At 32.0% G+C, this 16897-nt stretch overlaps 1 protein-coding gene across 1 annotated transcript; it reads right to left on the bottom strand.

Moving 5' to 3' along the window:
* Positions 1 to 558: 558 nt before the first annotated feature.
* Positions 559 to 5157, bottom strand: LOC124365439. Its single transcript, XM_046821419.1, has 3 exons — positions 4785 to 5157; positions 2329 to 3042; positions 559 to 605 (listed from the first exon to the last, which is right to left on the bottom strand). Exons 1-3 carry the CDS (start codon positions 5149 to 5151, stop codon positions 559 to 561), a joined length of 1128 nt encoding a protein of 375 aa, XP_046677375.1. The 5' UTR covers positions 5152 to 5157.
* Between the last annotated feature and the right edge of the window lie 11740 nt (positions 5158 to 16897).

Raw genomic sequence — 16897 nt, 5'->3', positions numbered from 1 at the left:
TGGCCATGATTTTTTTTATGACCAGTCTCGTTCCATTACACAATTTCGGAGCATTCAAATTCCGAAGCAAAATTATTGGTGAACCAATCTTCAATCGCAAATTATGTGGTGGCATTCCAGGTAAATCCAGTGAATTTAAAAACTCTACAGGATAGTTGACAGCTTCATCAGGATCAACAACGGTGTCAATTGATTTGAATGTAATTTCATTACCAGGCAAAGATTGTTGTATTTTAAAATTGATTGCATCAACATCTAAATTTTTTGCGGCTAAAATAGCTCGCTCACATAGCCATGCATGATTGGTATAATTATGTTGCAAATCTGGAAATACACATTTTACTAAGTCATCTTTGGTAGCCACCATGTTGCAAAAATTCTCTGGGAGTCTTATATATTGTGTATTTTCATAAAATTGAACTTTACCATTGCCAATGTCTAACAATATTTTAGAGAATTCTGACGCTAATGGATCATTGTGAAGTTGAACGCGCATATTAAGAGTAAGGCATAATTTGCTGACACTTCGCCATAGATAAGATTCTTTCAAACATGCATTTATTTCGTCCGCATATGTCGCACGTGGAATGACGGGTAATGTTTGTCTGAAATCACCAGACAGCAGAAGTAGAGTACCACCAAAAAGCCTAGTATCATCTTTGATATCTTTTAGGGATCTGTCGAGAGCTTCAAGCGAATGCTTGTGGGCCATTGTACATTCGTCCCAGATAATAATTTTGCACTTTTTCAAAACTTTTGCCATGCCTGAATGCTTATTTATGTTACACATTGCTTCGGGATTTGTATGAATATTTAAAGGTAATTTAAGTGCTGAATGCGCAGTCCGTCCACCATCAAGTAAGGTGGCTGCAATGCCTGATGAAGCAATTGCCAATGCAATATGATTTTGTGATCGAATGCGCGCAAGTATCAGTGAGATGAGAAATGTTTTGCCAGTGCCACCTGGTGCATCCAAAAAAAAGAATCCATCTTGTTGTGCTGCAAATGATACGTTTATTCGATCATACACATTTCGTTGCTCAACAGTAAGCAATCGTTCATTATTAGCAACAAAAGTAGCCAAATAAGTCATATCGAATTGGTGTTCACGTTGAACATCGCTGTTGATGATATCTGCTGCTGGGCGGTTCGGTGCTGGCATGTTGAAATGGATGAGCGGCATGTTCGAAATGAGAGTACAAATATCTTCAATCATTATTAATGCCTTGTTATATATTTCTTCTGAGAATTCAATGTTGGGATTTTGATTAGTAGCTCTAATACGATGCAAAATATCTTCACTCATTGAGTCTTTATATTTGTTCCACAGAGTAGATGCTTCAGTTGGAAAACACGTTGTCAATATTATTGAAAATAATTGACGAATTTGCTGTGGAGATGAGCTCAGTGCTGCATCTGCAAGTGTGAGGTCCCAATGGTTATCATCCTCCAATAAATTTAACTCACAACATGCATCAAAGAAAGTGTCATATAAAATACCATTTACTTTTCGCAAATATTGAAAGGATGTTGGTCCAGGAACCTTAACCAATAACAAACGCAGAAAAAAGCATTCGCGTTGCTTAGGATGAACTGTATATAATCTGCCTAGAGTATTTGTCATAAATATATTGGTGAACTCTGGGACTGGAATGCCTCGTTTCCGTGGTTCCCAACGTTTTGATTGTTTATTCCATGTAAAAAATTTAGGAACATCAGTATACAGTAACGTCTTTGCGAATTGACCAACAACATCTTGTCGTTTACAAAGGTTGAAAAATTCAGTAAGAGTTGTTTTTGGAGCTGTTAAAGCTTGTTGTATTGCAGTCTGTTCTGTAAAATAAACACGCTGTCCATTTTCAAGGTGCACAGCCAAATGTATAACAGCAGGATTCCTTTCATGTATAGGGAACGAAAAAATGCGCCAAATAGCTTCATTACTACTTATGTATCTCCCCAATTGATAACGTGTTATTTCATCATTGTCGTTTACATTTTGAACAGAAAATATAGCTTTATCACTGCCCTTATGAACGTACTTACAAATGTATTTGATAGACTTCACCGAACTGCATAATTCAACGTTTATGTGTGCTTTATAGGTTTTGTACAGCAATGGTGAATATGGAACCACCCAGCGATTATCAATATCTACTCTTACACCGTTTGACAGGCGTAATTCATATGATTGACCACCATTGTCTACGTCTCTACGACGGTAAGATGGATAACCGTCGATATTGGTGATAGTATCAGTTTGACATGGTTTTGGAAAACGTTTTGTACATTTCCCATTATCCATACATGGTGACACCATATTTAGAGTACCACATAGACCATGGATCATATTAGTAGTAACAATGTTAAATAATTCTTTATCAAAATTCTGATCCGGAATCTCCGCTGAAATAATTTTGTCAATTTCTTGTGGGCATACTTTATCCACTAACCAAATCAAAATATGCGCATGAGGTAAACCTCGTTTTTGCCATTCAACAGAGTAAAGCCAACATAGTGTTTCACCAAATACCGAGTGATGTGTAATCAAATTCATCAAAGATTTTAATTTTTGTTTGAACACACGTGCAGTAATATCATGGCGATGCATTGTTGTTTGACCTGACAACAGTAAAATGTTAATTTCATCCCAGTTTGGATTACACGTAAATGTGATAAAAAGATCTGGTCGGCCGTATGCACGTACGTAAGTCATGGCGTCTTGAATATATTCTTGCATATGACGCGGACTACCAATGTATGATGATGGAAGAATATATGCGGTACCGATGTTGTTTATATCATTCGTTGCATCTACGTTACCGATTACAGCATCACGTAAATGAATGTATTCCTCAGAACGAAGTTTTACTTGATTAAATTTTATATACCGTAACCTCTCACTTTCGATTTTAACATACATATCGACTACATACTGATGAAATAGCTGTCTGCATCGGAGAATGTGATTTTCTTCATTAGCACGAATCATCAACCGGTATGCGTAGAAGTTCATCGCACTAACTTTCTTGATCAGTTCTTCACCTGGAAATAAAAACATTTTTAAGATAAACAGAAATGATTGGTTAAAAAAAAGAATAATCCAGTTTTATTTTTGATTTACATCAATGACTTGTGTAATGGGCGCTTCAGGGGTCGCGTGTTTGCCTTTGCCGATGACACAGCTTTTATTTTTAAAATTAATGTTTAAACACCTTGAAAAATGAAATGGAGAATGATTTAAAACTATTACGTTTATGGTTTGATAAAAATTACATGATTTTGAGTGAAAAAAACAAAGTTTTTAATTTTTGGTCTAAAGACAGAGTACAATTTGGAAACACCTTTGAAATTCCATGATTTTAATTGTTTTAACAATACCTACCAACAGTGCAATTGCATGATTATAGAACAGAACAATAGTATTAAATACCTTGGACTGATTATCGACAGTAAGCTAACATGGAAGTCACATATTTTAAAATTGAAAAAGGAACTGTACAGTAGTTTAAGAAAGTTTTATTTGCTTCGACAATTATGTCCAAGGAAGGTTATGATCAATGTGTATCACGCTCTCATTGGATCCAGGCTGGGGTATGGAATTGCTTGCTGGGGCGGAGCCTACCAATCGACACTTTATCCTATTATTATATTACAAAAACACTTTGTCCGTGTGATTGCAGGAAAGGGAAAGCTTGAGCATGCCTGGCCGATTTTTCTTGATTTGAAATTGTTTCCACTAAAGCATCTATTTATTTATAAAGTGTTAAAACAATTTTTTGTAAGAAGTACAGCTTTCTCCGTAATGACTCGTAGTACAAACCATAACTTAAGACGATGTCAAGTAATGCATGTTCCGAAATCACATTCAGCAGCGTATCAAAATTTTTACAGTAGTATTGCACTCCGAGTTTTTAATACAATCATCCACCAACTTCAAATTTTTTCTAATATAGATCAATTTTTGTCTAACTTAAGAAAGTGGCTTTTTATTACAGAAAATCTAGATATTGTTTTGAAAATTGTACAATAGAACACTATTGCAACTGCATTATTAACAGTTTTAATTGCAAATAGTTAGGTTCGCAACATATTATTTTGTATGTGGTTTCTGATTATATTTAATTTAACTTACTATTGCACAGATATTACATGTTTAGTTATTTTGATAGTTTAATAATATACTTATTTATTTATGTCATGCCGTTTTTTAATCTTTAATAATTTTAACGTGCTGGCGATCCCACCACAGGAATTTTCGTAGGGGATAACCTATTTATTTTGCTTAGTTATGAAAACATAGTGAGTATTCATTTGCAACCAATTTTTAAGTTGGAAAACTTGAGTGTTTTTTATCATGGTTTGTTCAAATAATGTAGTCAATGTACAACTATTATTTAAATTTAAATATAAGTATATTGTATTTTGGATGTTTGGGGTGACTGGGGCGCCCTTTGCGAGGGACTGTTTGTAATAAGTCAAAGTTTCTTGATGGTAAAATATGTTGATAGTTTTATTTATGTCATGCCGTTTTTATTATGGAATGGTTTTTTGCGGGGGATTTTTCGGTTGTTTCTTGCGTCTAACATGTATAATAGCATCTCTAAGAATCAATTAAAAATTATCTTTAAGTATAATATAGTTATTTATTGTTGTACATGTTTAAGGGTGTAAAATACATATTCATGTAGAGTTGTAAATGTGTATTTATTGTACTAAATTGTATTGCAGTAAAATAAAGAATTTTCTATTCTATTCTATAAATAATAATAATCTATAAGTTTTACCTGTAGTTGGATTCCGTTGTTTAATATTTAAATGATATCCATCTTCTCCTTCCCAAAATATCAATGGATATTGCAGTGCATCATAAGAACGATGATTGTCTTGAATTATTTGCATCGTGTTATCTCTGCGTTGTATGCGAATATCTCGACGTTCACATGGATCACCAGCCATAACAACTGCAACTTCATTAAGAGTTGGAACATTATATGTGCCTGCGTGCTCTCCATGGGGCACTTTGTCTGCTTTAATAACAATGACGTAGTTGTCGTATTCCAGTCTGTTAGAAAGAGTCTTGAACAATCGTAACAATTGGTTATGGTTTAGAAAAAACGTTTCCAAAATGTCCACAATTTCTCGTTCCTCCATTTGCTCCATATGATTTTATACACAGCGCATATGGGTTTGTTGCTCCTCATCACCCATAAAATAAATTTGTAAGAATTTTGGATCAGCATCAGGCATTGGAAGCAATGAACCAATTTGGTGGTAAACTTGACCTTGAATCTTGAATGTAGATTCAAAATTACGTCCATCTTCATTATGAACAATTTTTGTTGCTCCAAATGATGTCATTTGAAAGCAAGAATTGAATTTACGAATTTTTTTAAAAAACAATTTTGATTGAGATGTGGTTCCAGCTAATAGTGATTTTAAAGGTTCGGGTGGTGGTTTTAATGGTGGCAGTGAAATTTTTCCAGATGTGCAACATAAACCAGCTGTTTCATCTTTGTACTTCAAAGCATGACAATATTGACACTCTTTGTCCATACTGCCGATCATAATTAGTACATGTGATGAATAGTCTATTTCAGGGTCATATTCAAATGCGAGACGATTAAGAGATGCTCGTGTCAATGCTCGACTATCTTGCATTCGCCGTTGGTTACGCTCTCTGTGTGCATTGGTCGTTCGTTGACGTGCCTCACGTTGTCTTAATGCATTAGCACGGAGACGTTGATTCCGTTGTTCTGAATTTTCATTTGCACGTGTACGTGCAACTTGATCCATTAAAGTTACATTATCCGTTGAGTGTTCTTGATCTGTTCTATTCAATCGACGATCATGGGCCAATTGTGCGTGTCGAGTACGTCGACCAATATTTCGTCCTCTTCCACGAAGACGTGGCATTTTTCTGTAAAAACAAAATTCTGTATAATAGTAAACAATGAATATGAGGAAGTTATTGAATATGTAATTTTATTTAAGTAACTTCTAGATAAAAATGTATAACAACGTAGACTACGGTATCTAAAATACTAAATAAGTATTCCCTATAGGTCTGAAGTACAATAAATGGCCACCATCACAATCGAATTATTGATATTTCTGATTAATCTATCTAAACTACCGAATTACATTATAGTTATTTAAAATTACAGTATAGTATCGGAACTGGCCAACAGAATTTAATTTATCTAATATACTAAATAAGTATTCCCTATAGGTCTGAAGTACAATAAGTGGCCACCATCATAATTGAATTATTGATATATCTGAATAGCCTATCTAAACTACTAAAACGACGATCCAAATTACAGTTATTTAAAGGCTGAAGTATAATAAGCAGCCACCATCTCAATCGAATTATTGATATTTCTGATTAGCCTATCTAAACTACTGAATTTCATTATAGTTATTTAAAATTACAGTATAGTATCAGAAATGGCCAACAGAATTTAATTTAAAACCAATTCCTACATTATTAACAATAGTTATTGACACATGTGATTCTCTATTAATTTAATATTACAATTAGCACTCACACAATAATTACACGATGATACAAAACAACACACAAATTTGATAGCAGCACAAACTGTCGGGAAAACCTGGAATTAAAATAGAAAAACATTTGAAACTGCGATCGTAGCACATTCTGCTGGATCCAATTTAAAACATACCAAGATAAAAAACAATTTATTTATAAACAAAAAATTAACTGATCAATCGGTGCACACTTAATATTTACAAATTTAAGTTAAAAGTGTATTTTACTAAAACTGCCAATTTTATATCTGGATAACCTCTATTGATATTCCTGATTAGCTTATCTAAATTTAATTTAATTTAAAACCAATTCCTACACTATTAACAATAGTTATTCACACATCATGTGATTTGGATGCTACTTAATTTGAACTTATCTGACCAATTTTGACTGCAGATGGAAAATGTAAATTACAACAAATTATTTTAAATCTGTCCATTAGTTTAAAACTTAATTATCTAAAATGTTAACAATAGTTATTCACACATAGAAACACAACCTTTTGATTTGTATGCTACTTAGGTTATTTGAGATAATGCGACCAATAATCTCTATTAATGTACTATTACAATTTTAGCATTCACACAATAATTACACAATGTTTTACTTTTTTTTTTCTTTTTGCCTGTTGGCTTTTATAAACTTATAACGCGGCCACGTAGTACACTTTTTATAACTTCATTCTATTATATTTTAATGTTATTTGCCGTATTTACTTTTGAAACATGAACCTTACAAAACAACACACACACAATGATAGCAGCACAAACTGTCAATTTCAGGTAAAAGATAAAACCTCCAATTTTATATCTGGATAATCACTATCCTCCAAAGTGAGTACAGAATATATTGAAATAAGAAGTGGTGTTATTTTTATATGTTCATGCTTACTCTATGCTTTCAAGACTATTATTGATTAAACGTATGGCTGTGTTGTAATATTATAATGTTTACATAGAACAATTAATTGGTGAAAATTTAACTTTGCAATCTGCGTTAGACTACTGATCAAGCACTTTATAATAATGTAATCTAAATGTAAACAAATGTTTCTGCCTCTTGGATGAACTTCAGCTGAAAATATTCACAGTGTTAAGTAACAGTTCACTTTGTATTACGTGTCGTGGCGCAGTCTGGCGGATCCAATGTAAAACACTCCACCATCAACAACAATTTATTATTAAAAAATGAATTAAATAAACTATTAAAATTGGACCGAATTATGAATCTAAACCATTCTCGGATCCAACAGAAGACACACAAAAAGTTTCATTAAAATCGGTAAACCCGTTTAGGAGGAGTTTAAGACCATACACACGCACACAAGAAATATATATATAAAGATATATATATATTTCTGAACATTTGCATTATATTTTAGAGCGAAAAAAGGTGCTGCTCTCTGCTTTTAAATATTGCAACTATGACATAAACCACTATTGCACTAAGTATTTTATCAGTTTCTTAACAGGAATCTGGCTCTAACTCAAAACCACAAAGTAATTGATTTAGACCACTATGGTTCCAACCCCTCCATATATGTTTTGAGGCTTTAGTAGCATTTGTATCTAATAGAGAATTTATTAAGAATATTTTAATAAGTTACTATGAATATAAGACAAACTTATTAATTAATATTACAACTTAGAATCTATTGGTCGAATAAGACTCTCCTACGGGTCTGGATTTGTCCGCTTTATGACTAACGTTATGACCCCCATGGTAAGTATAACTTGGCGTGCTTTAAAGGTTTTTTTTACAGCTGATCTTACACCAATAAGATCACTTTTAAAGCACATAGATCGGTTAAACAACGGTTCCGTTACTAGTTGTGAATTTTACCGATAAACTTGGAATAATATTTAAAATTACAGTTAAATTTAATCATATAAGCTTATTAAATTTTTCTATTTCGTGCCTGTTATGACTTTAACACGTGTCTCAACTAATACGGATTGATCTCTGTAAAAAAAATTTCAACTCTAAAACACGATTCATGTGGTAATAAACTCCTTATTATAAGGTCTATAAAAATATAAAATAAACTATATTTTGTGCACTATTTTGTATTGTTTTAAAGAAACATTAGAACATAGGTCATCATCATCATCATCATCGTTAGACGTTTCCGTTCTCACGGGTCGTCGTACACAGCCTCCTCCACTTTAGTCTATCGTTCCATGTCTCCTCTTCATCCACCTGTATTTTCTGTAGTCCCCTTCTCTCTATGTCTTTCCACACTTGGTCCTCCCATCTTCCTCTCGGTCTTCCTCTTGGTCTTCTTCCTCCTTCCTCCTTCTCCAGTGCTATTCTAGGCATTCTATTATCTCCCATCCTCTTCACATGCCCCATCCACTGTATTCTTCTTCCTTCCATTGTCTCTTGCAGTGAAACTACCTTCAATCTTTCTCTGGTTATTTCGTTCCTTATTCTATCTCTTCTTGTAGTCTTCTCTATCCCTCTTAAAAATCTCATTTCTGCAGCTTGCAATCTGCTTAAATCATTTTTAGTCCACGTCCACGTCTCTGCTCCATATAATAAAATTGGTTGGAAATAAGATTTATACATCAATACTTTTGATTCTTTCCCAATGTTCCAACTCCACACATAGAACATAGGTACTCTATATAATGTAATGAGTAAACATTATTAGTAAGATTATTTATAGTATTACACTATTTAAAATATCACATTACTGTATACATATTATTCTCTTGTGTAATACAAACTAGAAGAAGCAATTAACACATTTCTATAGCTGTTAAGGTACTCAGCTGGTTCAAGTTACTTCCTTAACTTAAACTGAAATGCGCTAAAATATTACTTCATAGATCTATAAGCGTTTATTTACTGGATATATATTAAGTAAGGATATTCAATTTATAATTGTATATCAATCGTATTATAATATTACATTTAGTATGTTCCAGAATCCCATTCTTCTTGATTAGTATGTATACACTCTATTTTTCCTGCATAATTTATTCATCACGTAATTTTAATACGGCGAGTGAACACTTTCAAAGGTGTAATAAATAAAAAACGTAGTTATACAACTAATAAAAACATAAGAAATAAATACCTAGTTTTTATAAAAACAATTATAGCCTGTATGTATTAAATAAAGAAATTTATAACCCAAATGATTTACAGATCAGTATGGCCTATAAACTTTGATATATAAAATAACTGCAATACTGGAAATGTAAAAATATTTTATAATCAATGGTTGTTCACATTTTATTAAAAATACAATGGCATATGATTAGAGTAAAGGAAGTAAAAATTACTTAAGATTTGCAAATTATTGTTGCACTAGTGCTGCCTGATTAATTCTCAGGTTTCAGAATTATATCTTGACAAATTATTAATTTAACTTTAAATATAGTGAAGTAGCAGGCTATTATTGAATAACACACTTCAAAACTACGGTTAGTTGAGATATTTTATTATAATTCTTTACAGTTTTAGCTTACATTAGTAAACAATCTATGGGAAATAGTAGAACAGATTAATGTATTACTTGAGTCAATTTATTCAATTTTATATAGATATTTTCTATCGCTGTGTTCAAAAACGGTTGCAGAAAAGTAATATTAATATTTGTAGTATCAAATAAGAAGTAATGGTTCTACATGTTAAAACCTATTTGAAGTAATATTTCTCAATTTTAGACACCGAAAATATCGGAGGGGCGTATACGTAAGGGATTTTCTAAATAAGAACAATCCTATATTGTAACTAGATAAGCTATGTAAAAATTACATTACGATGATAATATTTTTTGCGTGAAAGCACTTATACACTTAATTAGATATTTATAATTTTGTAGCAGTTCTCTAATGCAATTTGGTAGGATTTGCAAGTGTATGAACACTTCTAGTTCGAGTCAGTTATATTTCTGACCCACATGACGAGTCTGCTTTGTTGCCACTATCAATATGTCAACATTTTAAGTTTATGGACATTTTTAATTCCGCCGTTCTTTTTTATTTTACTACATAGTTGAATTTTGAATATTTTTCCTTTATAAATTAAATATAATGCAAATTTCCTGAGAAGCGTACTTACATTCCAAACGCAACTAAGATGTATTTTAGAAAAGACTTTAAATGGAAATTAGGCATTTGATAGTAACTTTGTATTTTATTTTAGAATTGCAGTACTGACCAAATACTGTGTACCTAATATTTGCTTAATCTTTCAGTGAAGAGAATATTTTTAGTACAAATTTTAATTTCACTAGGCGATCTAGTATTTTTATTATCTGTGGTCAATATCGGTTGCAGAAAGCTGCACTATGTCTACTTACTAAAGGTTTAAAATTGAAAATATGTGTTATGAATGAATTAAACATACAGCTTTTCAGACGCAAAGCCATTAAAAATAGTTGTTTGCTCTAATACAAATTTAGAGACCTATATGGGATTTTTGCCTACATCAGAAACTAGTGGGGCGTAGTTAGGAGGGCGTTTTTGACATGTAAATATCTTATATCCTAATCTGGACCCCTAAAGATTTTCATGAAAAATTTAATGAAAATATTGAAATCGTTTGACATTTTACGTACCAAAGCCTAACGTAAAAAACTAAATCTTTTTAGAGTGTTTAATGTTATGTGATTGGAGGTAAGATAACTGCTACAGATTAATAAGAGTGAATACATTTACACATTATTTTTATTAAGATATTTTATCTGATAGGTCAAATACATTTAATCAATTACTAATCATCTACAAATGTAATAATATTCAATGTAGTAAATTACGGTTATTGTTTAAGGAATGCTCAATAACGAATAATTTGAAACACGAATGCATCCTATACGTGTAAAATCCAATAATTTAAAATGACTTAGAACAAGAGATATGCGTCCAATGATTGAAACGTGGCAGCTGCAAATTCAGAATCACGTTCACCCGAGCTATTCCAGTCAATCTATTTATTTATGAAAATAACCACCGTTATAACTGTGTCTTTTAATTTAAAAACGTTGTGTTTCCTTAAACTGCATATTTTTATAGGTACATTTATGTTTAAATTTGCTTTTCCATATTTATAACACGACAAAAAACGTATTGGCTATTTAATCCATACATAATTTTTCTTACTATTACGCAAGAGTGCAAAGATTTTTTTCAGCATTTAGTGATGTATCTGCATAAATTTTTCTGAAAATTTAATTATCTTTCCCTCTGTTGACTTGTTGAAGTAAAATGATAGCTGTTCAACGAGTGAACCGGAGGGATAACTTTAGTGTGTTTACTTCTAATAACCTTACCTTAATATTAGAGAGGATAACATTGATTCATCAGGAGTATTTATTTATGTGTGCTTACACAGAAGAACTCTGGTAACATTGTTTTGAGGGCAAACCATTACCCATGAGGTTATCTCACTTCTAGCTGGTTGAAACCTTCTAGTTTAACCCATACTTTTTACAGAAAACCTATGTGTCACTTAAATCTAAACTACTTTATGAATGTCCAAGTGCGGCATATCACTAAAGCAAGTGTTGAGATTCTGCGGTGCAAGGGTAATTCGTTAGTTCTATTTTACTATGAGAGATTATTGTTTGAGTTGGTGGTGTTCAAAAAGTATTATAGGGTTTAGTTATCTAACACATAATACCGTATCTCCCACTGTCTGTTTTCCTTTCGACAGGCTGGTTCAGAGCCGGCTTCCCCTTCTCCGAAAAGACATTACATGAGATAAATTCTTCCTCGTGGATCTCGACAGGATACTGTCCATCCCCTAAATTACCTATCCAGAATATCCTGTAACTCCGGAAACTGCGCAAAGGTCCTCATATGACTAGGTAATATTTTTAACCTCTGGTCCTGACAGAACATAAAAAATATAAATTTGTGGGTAAAGAGAAAATACAGTTCAAACGAATAAGTGAACAATGTATTATGTGACTGTTATTCTTGATTCATTTTATTATGTTATTAATACATGTGATGACATAATGTTGTTGGATAGGTTGATTTTATACACAAATCGAGCCCATCTTTAGCTTAACCTATTGCGTCATGTTCTTTACAAACTACGTTTATCTAAAAAATGGATAAGTACGGTAGGTAATATGAAACATTTTATTTTAGTATTTATTTACATGAGTGTTTGATATATCCAGGATATACTCCTAAAACAGAAGAAATACCTTCTGCAACCTGAAAATGAATTACAATAATCACTTCTTTATGTATTTTTATTTATTTCAATCATTATGAAGATCCCAGTTATATGTTTTTATTTCCTTGAGTACAGTGAATTGACATAGAAATACGCAATATATATCTACTAACTCTCTACTGAAATTTAAAATGGTTTCTATTGGTCCATTGGGAATCCTTTAAGTACCAGACTTTATTCATTGTCGGGAGAACTCTAAGCCCACCAAAATGACCTGAAATGTTGGTTGCGATTAACCTTAATAATTATTAATATGTTTTTTAATATTTTCCATATATCTTTAGCAGTATGCAATTTTATATGAAAAAAAAAACTATAACAGTTATCAGATCACAACCAAATTTGTAAAGTTGTACAAAAAACATTATTAACGTGGATTGACAGACGTAAATAGTCACAGTTCTATAAAAATCATAGGAACACTTTGTATGTAAAATATGTTTAGTTTACGTGTACGATGGTGTAAATCTATATAATGTTGTAATATAGCGAGTACAACAGTTATCACTAAGTAATTGAACCATGTAACATTCACCGTAGTTATTCCTTTTAGGGGCGAACGCTGAGAAAAATTGGCCATGCATGCCATGAGTATTTGTGGTTTAGAAGTGCACAACAAGCTATTGATGCAGAGGGTTTGCGAAAAATAACGCATCGTTTAAATAATTTATTATTATAAGTCAGTAGTTTCAACGCTTTGTTACATCCAATGAGGTAGGCATGTAATGTTACGTGTTTTTTGGGTGTGTAAAACTTTTAACTTTTAACGTTATGTGTTATTTTTGTGATATTAAAGAAAATATTTGAAATCTTTCTCCACATTAACTATTATATCACTAATAGCAATTCTATGTGTATACAGAAGCCCTGTAATACTCTACAAAATCCATTTAAAGCGAGAGAGAAGGTCGAAGAATCAAATAATAATAAGTATATGGCTGTTACAAAGAGTAATTAATTTACCAAATAGAGTTAAAGGTACATAATAAATATTATAAAATCTCTTCTGTTCATAAAGTATAGCAGGTTCACAAACATTTAAAGGAAGTGTTTTAAATAAACCTTTTGTAAGCAAAGTAAGACTGATGATGTAAGGCTATCCTTATCTCATTAGAATACATACAAGGTTGTGAACACCGATTTTAAAGACAAACTGAGCTTAGAGAGCTAGAACATGCTATAATAATATCCATTTTTGTAATACATGATTATAATTATATGGAATACCTTTAGATTAAATGCATGGACTTAAAAATAGTGCACTTCTAATTTTGTATTTATACTATATCAATTAAGTATCATAGTCAAAAACAATAAGAGTTCATTTTTATTCTTTTGAAACATATTTTTCTATTCATAATACAAGCATATGCAATGTAAAGGCTGGGCACCGAAGTTTTATACACATAACCTAGCTATGGTGGTAGGTGTAAATTCATATGTGTACCTTTTGAAACTATGAAAAAACCTTTGATGAATAATAAAAAGGCGAGATTTATAAATCTTTTCATCTAAATAGAAGCGATGTAAAGGGCTCATTCATATGTCCATCTTTAACTTCTTATTAGAAAAATCAGGTCGGTGACAACGTCAGATATTAAATGGTGTATAACATGGAGCTGAATGAAAATTTATAAGGGTATCCACTCTATCATAAATAAGGTCAAATGAAACGGTGCATATATTACTAGGCATATATTAACATAAATCACTCTTAGGTAGTCTCGTAAAAACCATAACTAAACGTGTGTCACAAGACAAAGAAAATTTGTTTACAATATATCACCTTTTTATTGTAGGTAATACATTCATAAAACCAAAAGACAACTAATGAGTAAAGTTAAAAAGAAATAGAATACAAAAAGGGATAGTGCAAAGTTTTAAAATTGCTCAATATTTCTGGTTTGAAAGCCATAACATGAATCAGGACAGAGCCACAACAATTGGAGCATTTATTAATACAAAAAGAAAAATAGCTGAGGCTTTATACAGACAAGGAGTACATCAACTGCCAAGTCAACCTTCGGTAGAGGTTACGTCACTTTACGTACAACTATTACAAACATATATAACCAGGAAGCCTAAGTTTATTTTACAATAACAATAACCTTAAATAATAAAATTCTTACTAAAATTTCTACAGAAAGTCTAAAGGAGAAAATGTAGAGCTGGTGTGCCTGCTTTATTCTTCTCCGTCGCGATACAACAACAAATTCCAATATTGTTATTTTTGTGTTATAATTTTACTTATGCTGGTGTGACATGTGCTAGTGCTATTGATCATATTATTACATTGTCACAAGTCGTTGCTTTTAAGGTCTTGTTTATGTATTCAGATTTTTGAGATGACGAAGGGCGTCTGTTTCAATCTTATATGAGACGCAGTGTTATATTTTTTGTAACAGTATTGGTATAAAAGGTAAATAATAACTCCTTAAAAATTAACAGTCCATAAATCTTTTATATTTTATTACATTCTATATCAAATTCTGAATGGACATTTTTATAAGTAATATTTATATGTATCTTATAAAGATTAGATAATACTGAATATAAAAAAATAAGCCTGTCGACTTGACTAAGTTTCTATAATGAGTATCTTGTATTCTATAGTTGCAAATTCATTTGCTAGGTTTTCATATTTATTTACACTAATAAATTTAATTTACATATTAATATATTTTCTTACTGATAACAAAAATTGTGTATTTTATTTAGAATTGCTCATTGTCCACCATTGTTTGATACCATGTTAGTCATAAAGGAATCTATTTTCATTGTATCTTTGTACACATACACACACACACACACACACACACACACACACACACACACACACACACACACACACACAACACACACACACACACACACACACACGCATGTATCCCGTGGTCCGAACGAGACGTAGAATAAGGTGACTTGTGTCGACCAATCACAGGCGTCCCTGGAGACGCGGACGAGAAATGCCCCCAGACGCATCTCAAGCAGTTTTTTACAGACTCCGTATCGCTCGGTCGTACGTTAAAACCAGCATTAACTTAATTTGGGCCGTGCCCCCTTTTCCTTGTTTTGAACCTTTGAGCCGTTCTATGGCTATTAGAAGCCTAGCCAATTCATCGTGTAATTGTCGTCAACCCCTTGCCGGACTTTATCTTTTTAACGAGCCAAAAGGTAACTTTGTCCCTGTGGAACATCAGCGTTCGTGATAGAACCGAGGATAGTGTCTATGGAATGTGGAATCTTCATATATCAACAAAAACTCCAACAATGTAACATTCCATCAAAGCAACCCAGGTCGAACTGCAATCAACTCAACTTCATTTGTGTCAAGGTATCAGACAATGGACGATGCAAGGTAACAGTGCTTCATTATTCTTATGGTCCTTCGTAATTAGAGACAATTTTCTCCTCAATCAAGATTTTTTAAAAGCTTCAACTAATTTCGGACATTATTTTAGACATTTAATAGAAACGAAAACAATTTTAACTCTTTGTATTCATGATTTAACTGTGTGCTTTTGTCTAATAGTATGTTCTTTGGTCTTATTCCGTATTTTCATTTTTCCCCATGTGAACCAACAATTATTCTTAGAAGCTCAACAGTAATTTTAAAAATATTAAAAAATGAACCTCAGTCTGGTAAATCAATGTATAGGCTCCATTTGCTCAGTTATTGAAGTGCAGAACTTTAATAGTTATTAAAACCTCAACCACTATACATTATATTGTTTCATTTTTAGTTTAATATTAGACATTTTTATTGGTGCTTCGAAAAGTATTGATCAATGTTCTTTTATGGTATTTTTTATTTTATTATTCTACTATTACCGTGAGAGTTATGAAAACTATATACTATCATGATAATCCTAACATTTGTATTAAATGGCAGTTAAATACCCATGAATAAGTGGTATTTTAATGAATTATATGTTAATAAGAAAAACAAGTACAAAACAAATCGGTCCTTATTATTCCTGTTTACAAACAATTTATGTAATGTAATAAACTTACGAAATCGTTTTGCAAATGCCGCAAATGACACCCATTAGGGTTTAATAACGATCTCGTCTCATACCTTTGATGAGTCTAAACAAGCCTTAACACTGGTAAACTCAGTAATTACTATAACAAAATAAAGAACAT

Source organism: Homalodisca vitripennis, chromosome 6 (genome assembly GCF_021130785.1).
Source record: "Homalodisca vitripennis isolate AUS2020 chromosome 6, UT_GWSS_2.1, whole genome shotgun sequence".
Lineage (NCBI taxonomy): Eukaryota > Metazoa > Arthropoda > Insecta > Hemiptera > Cicadellidae > Homalodisca > Homalodisca vitripennis.
This window is presented reverse-complemented; position numbering and strand designations above follow the sequence as displayed.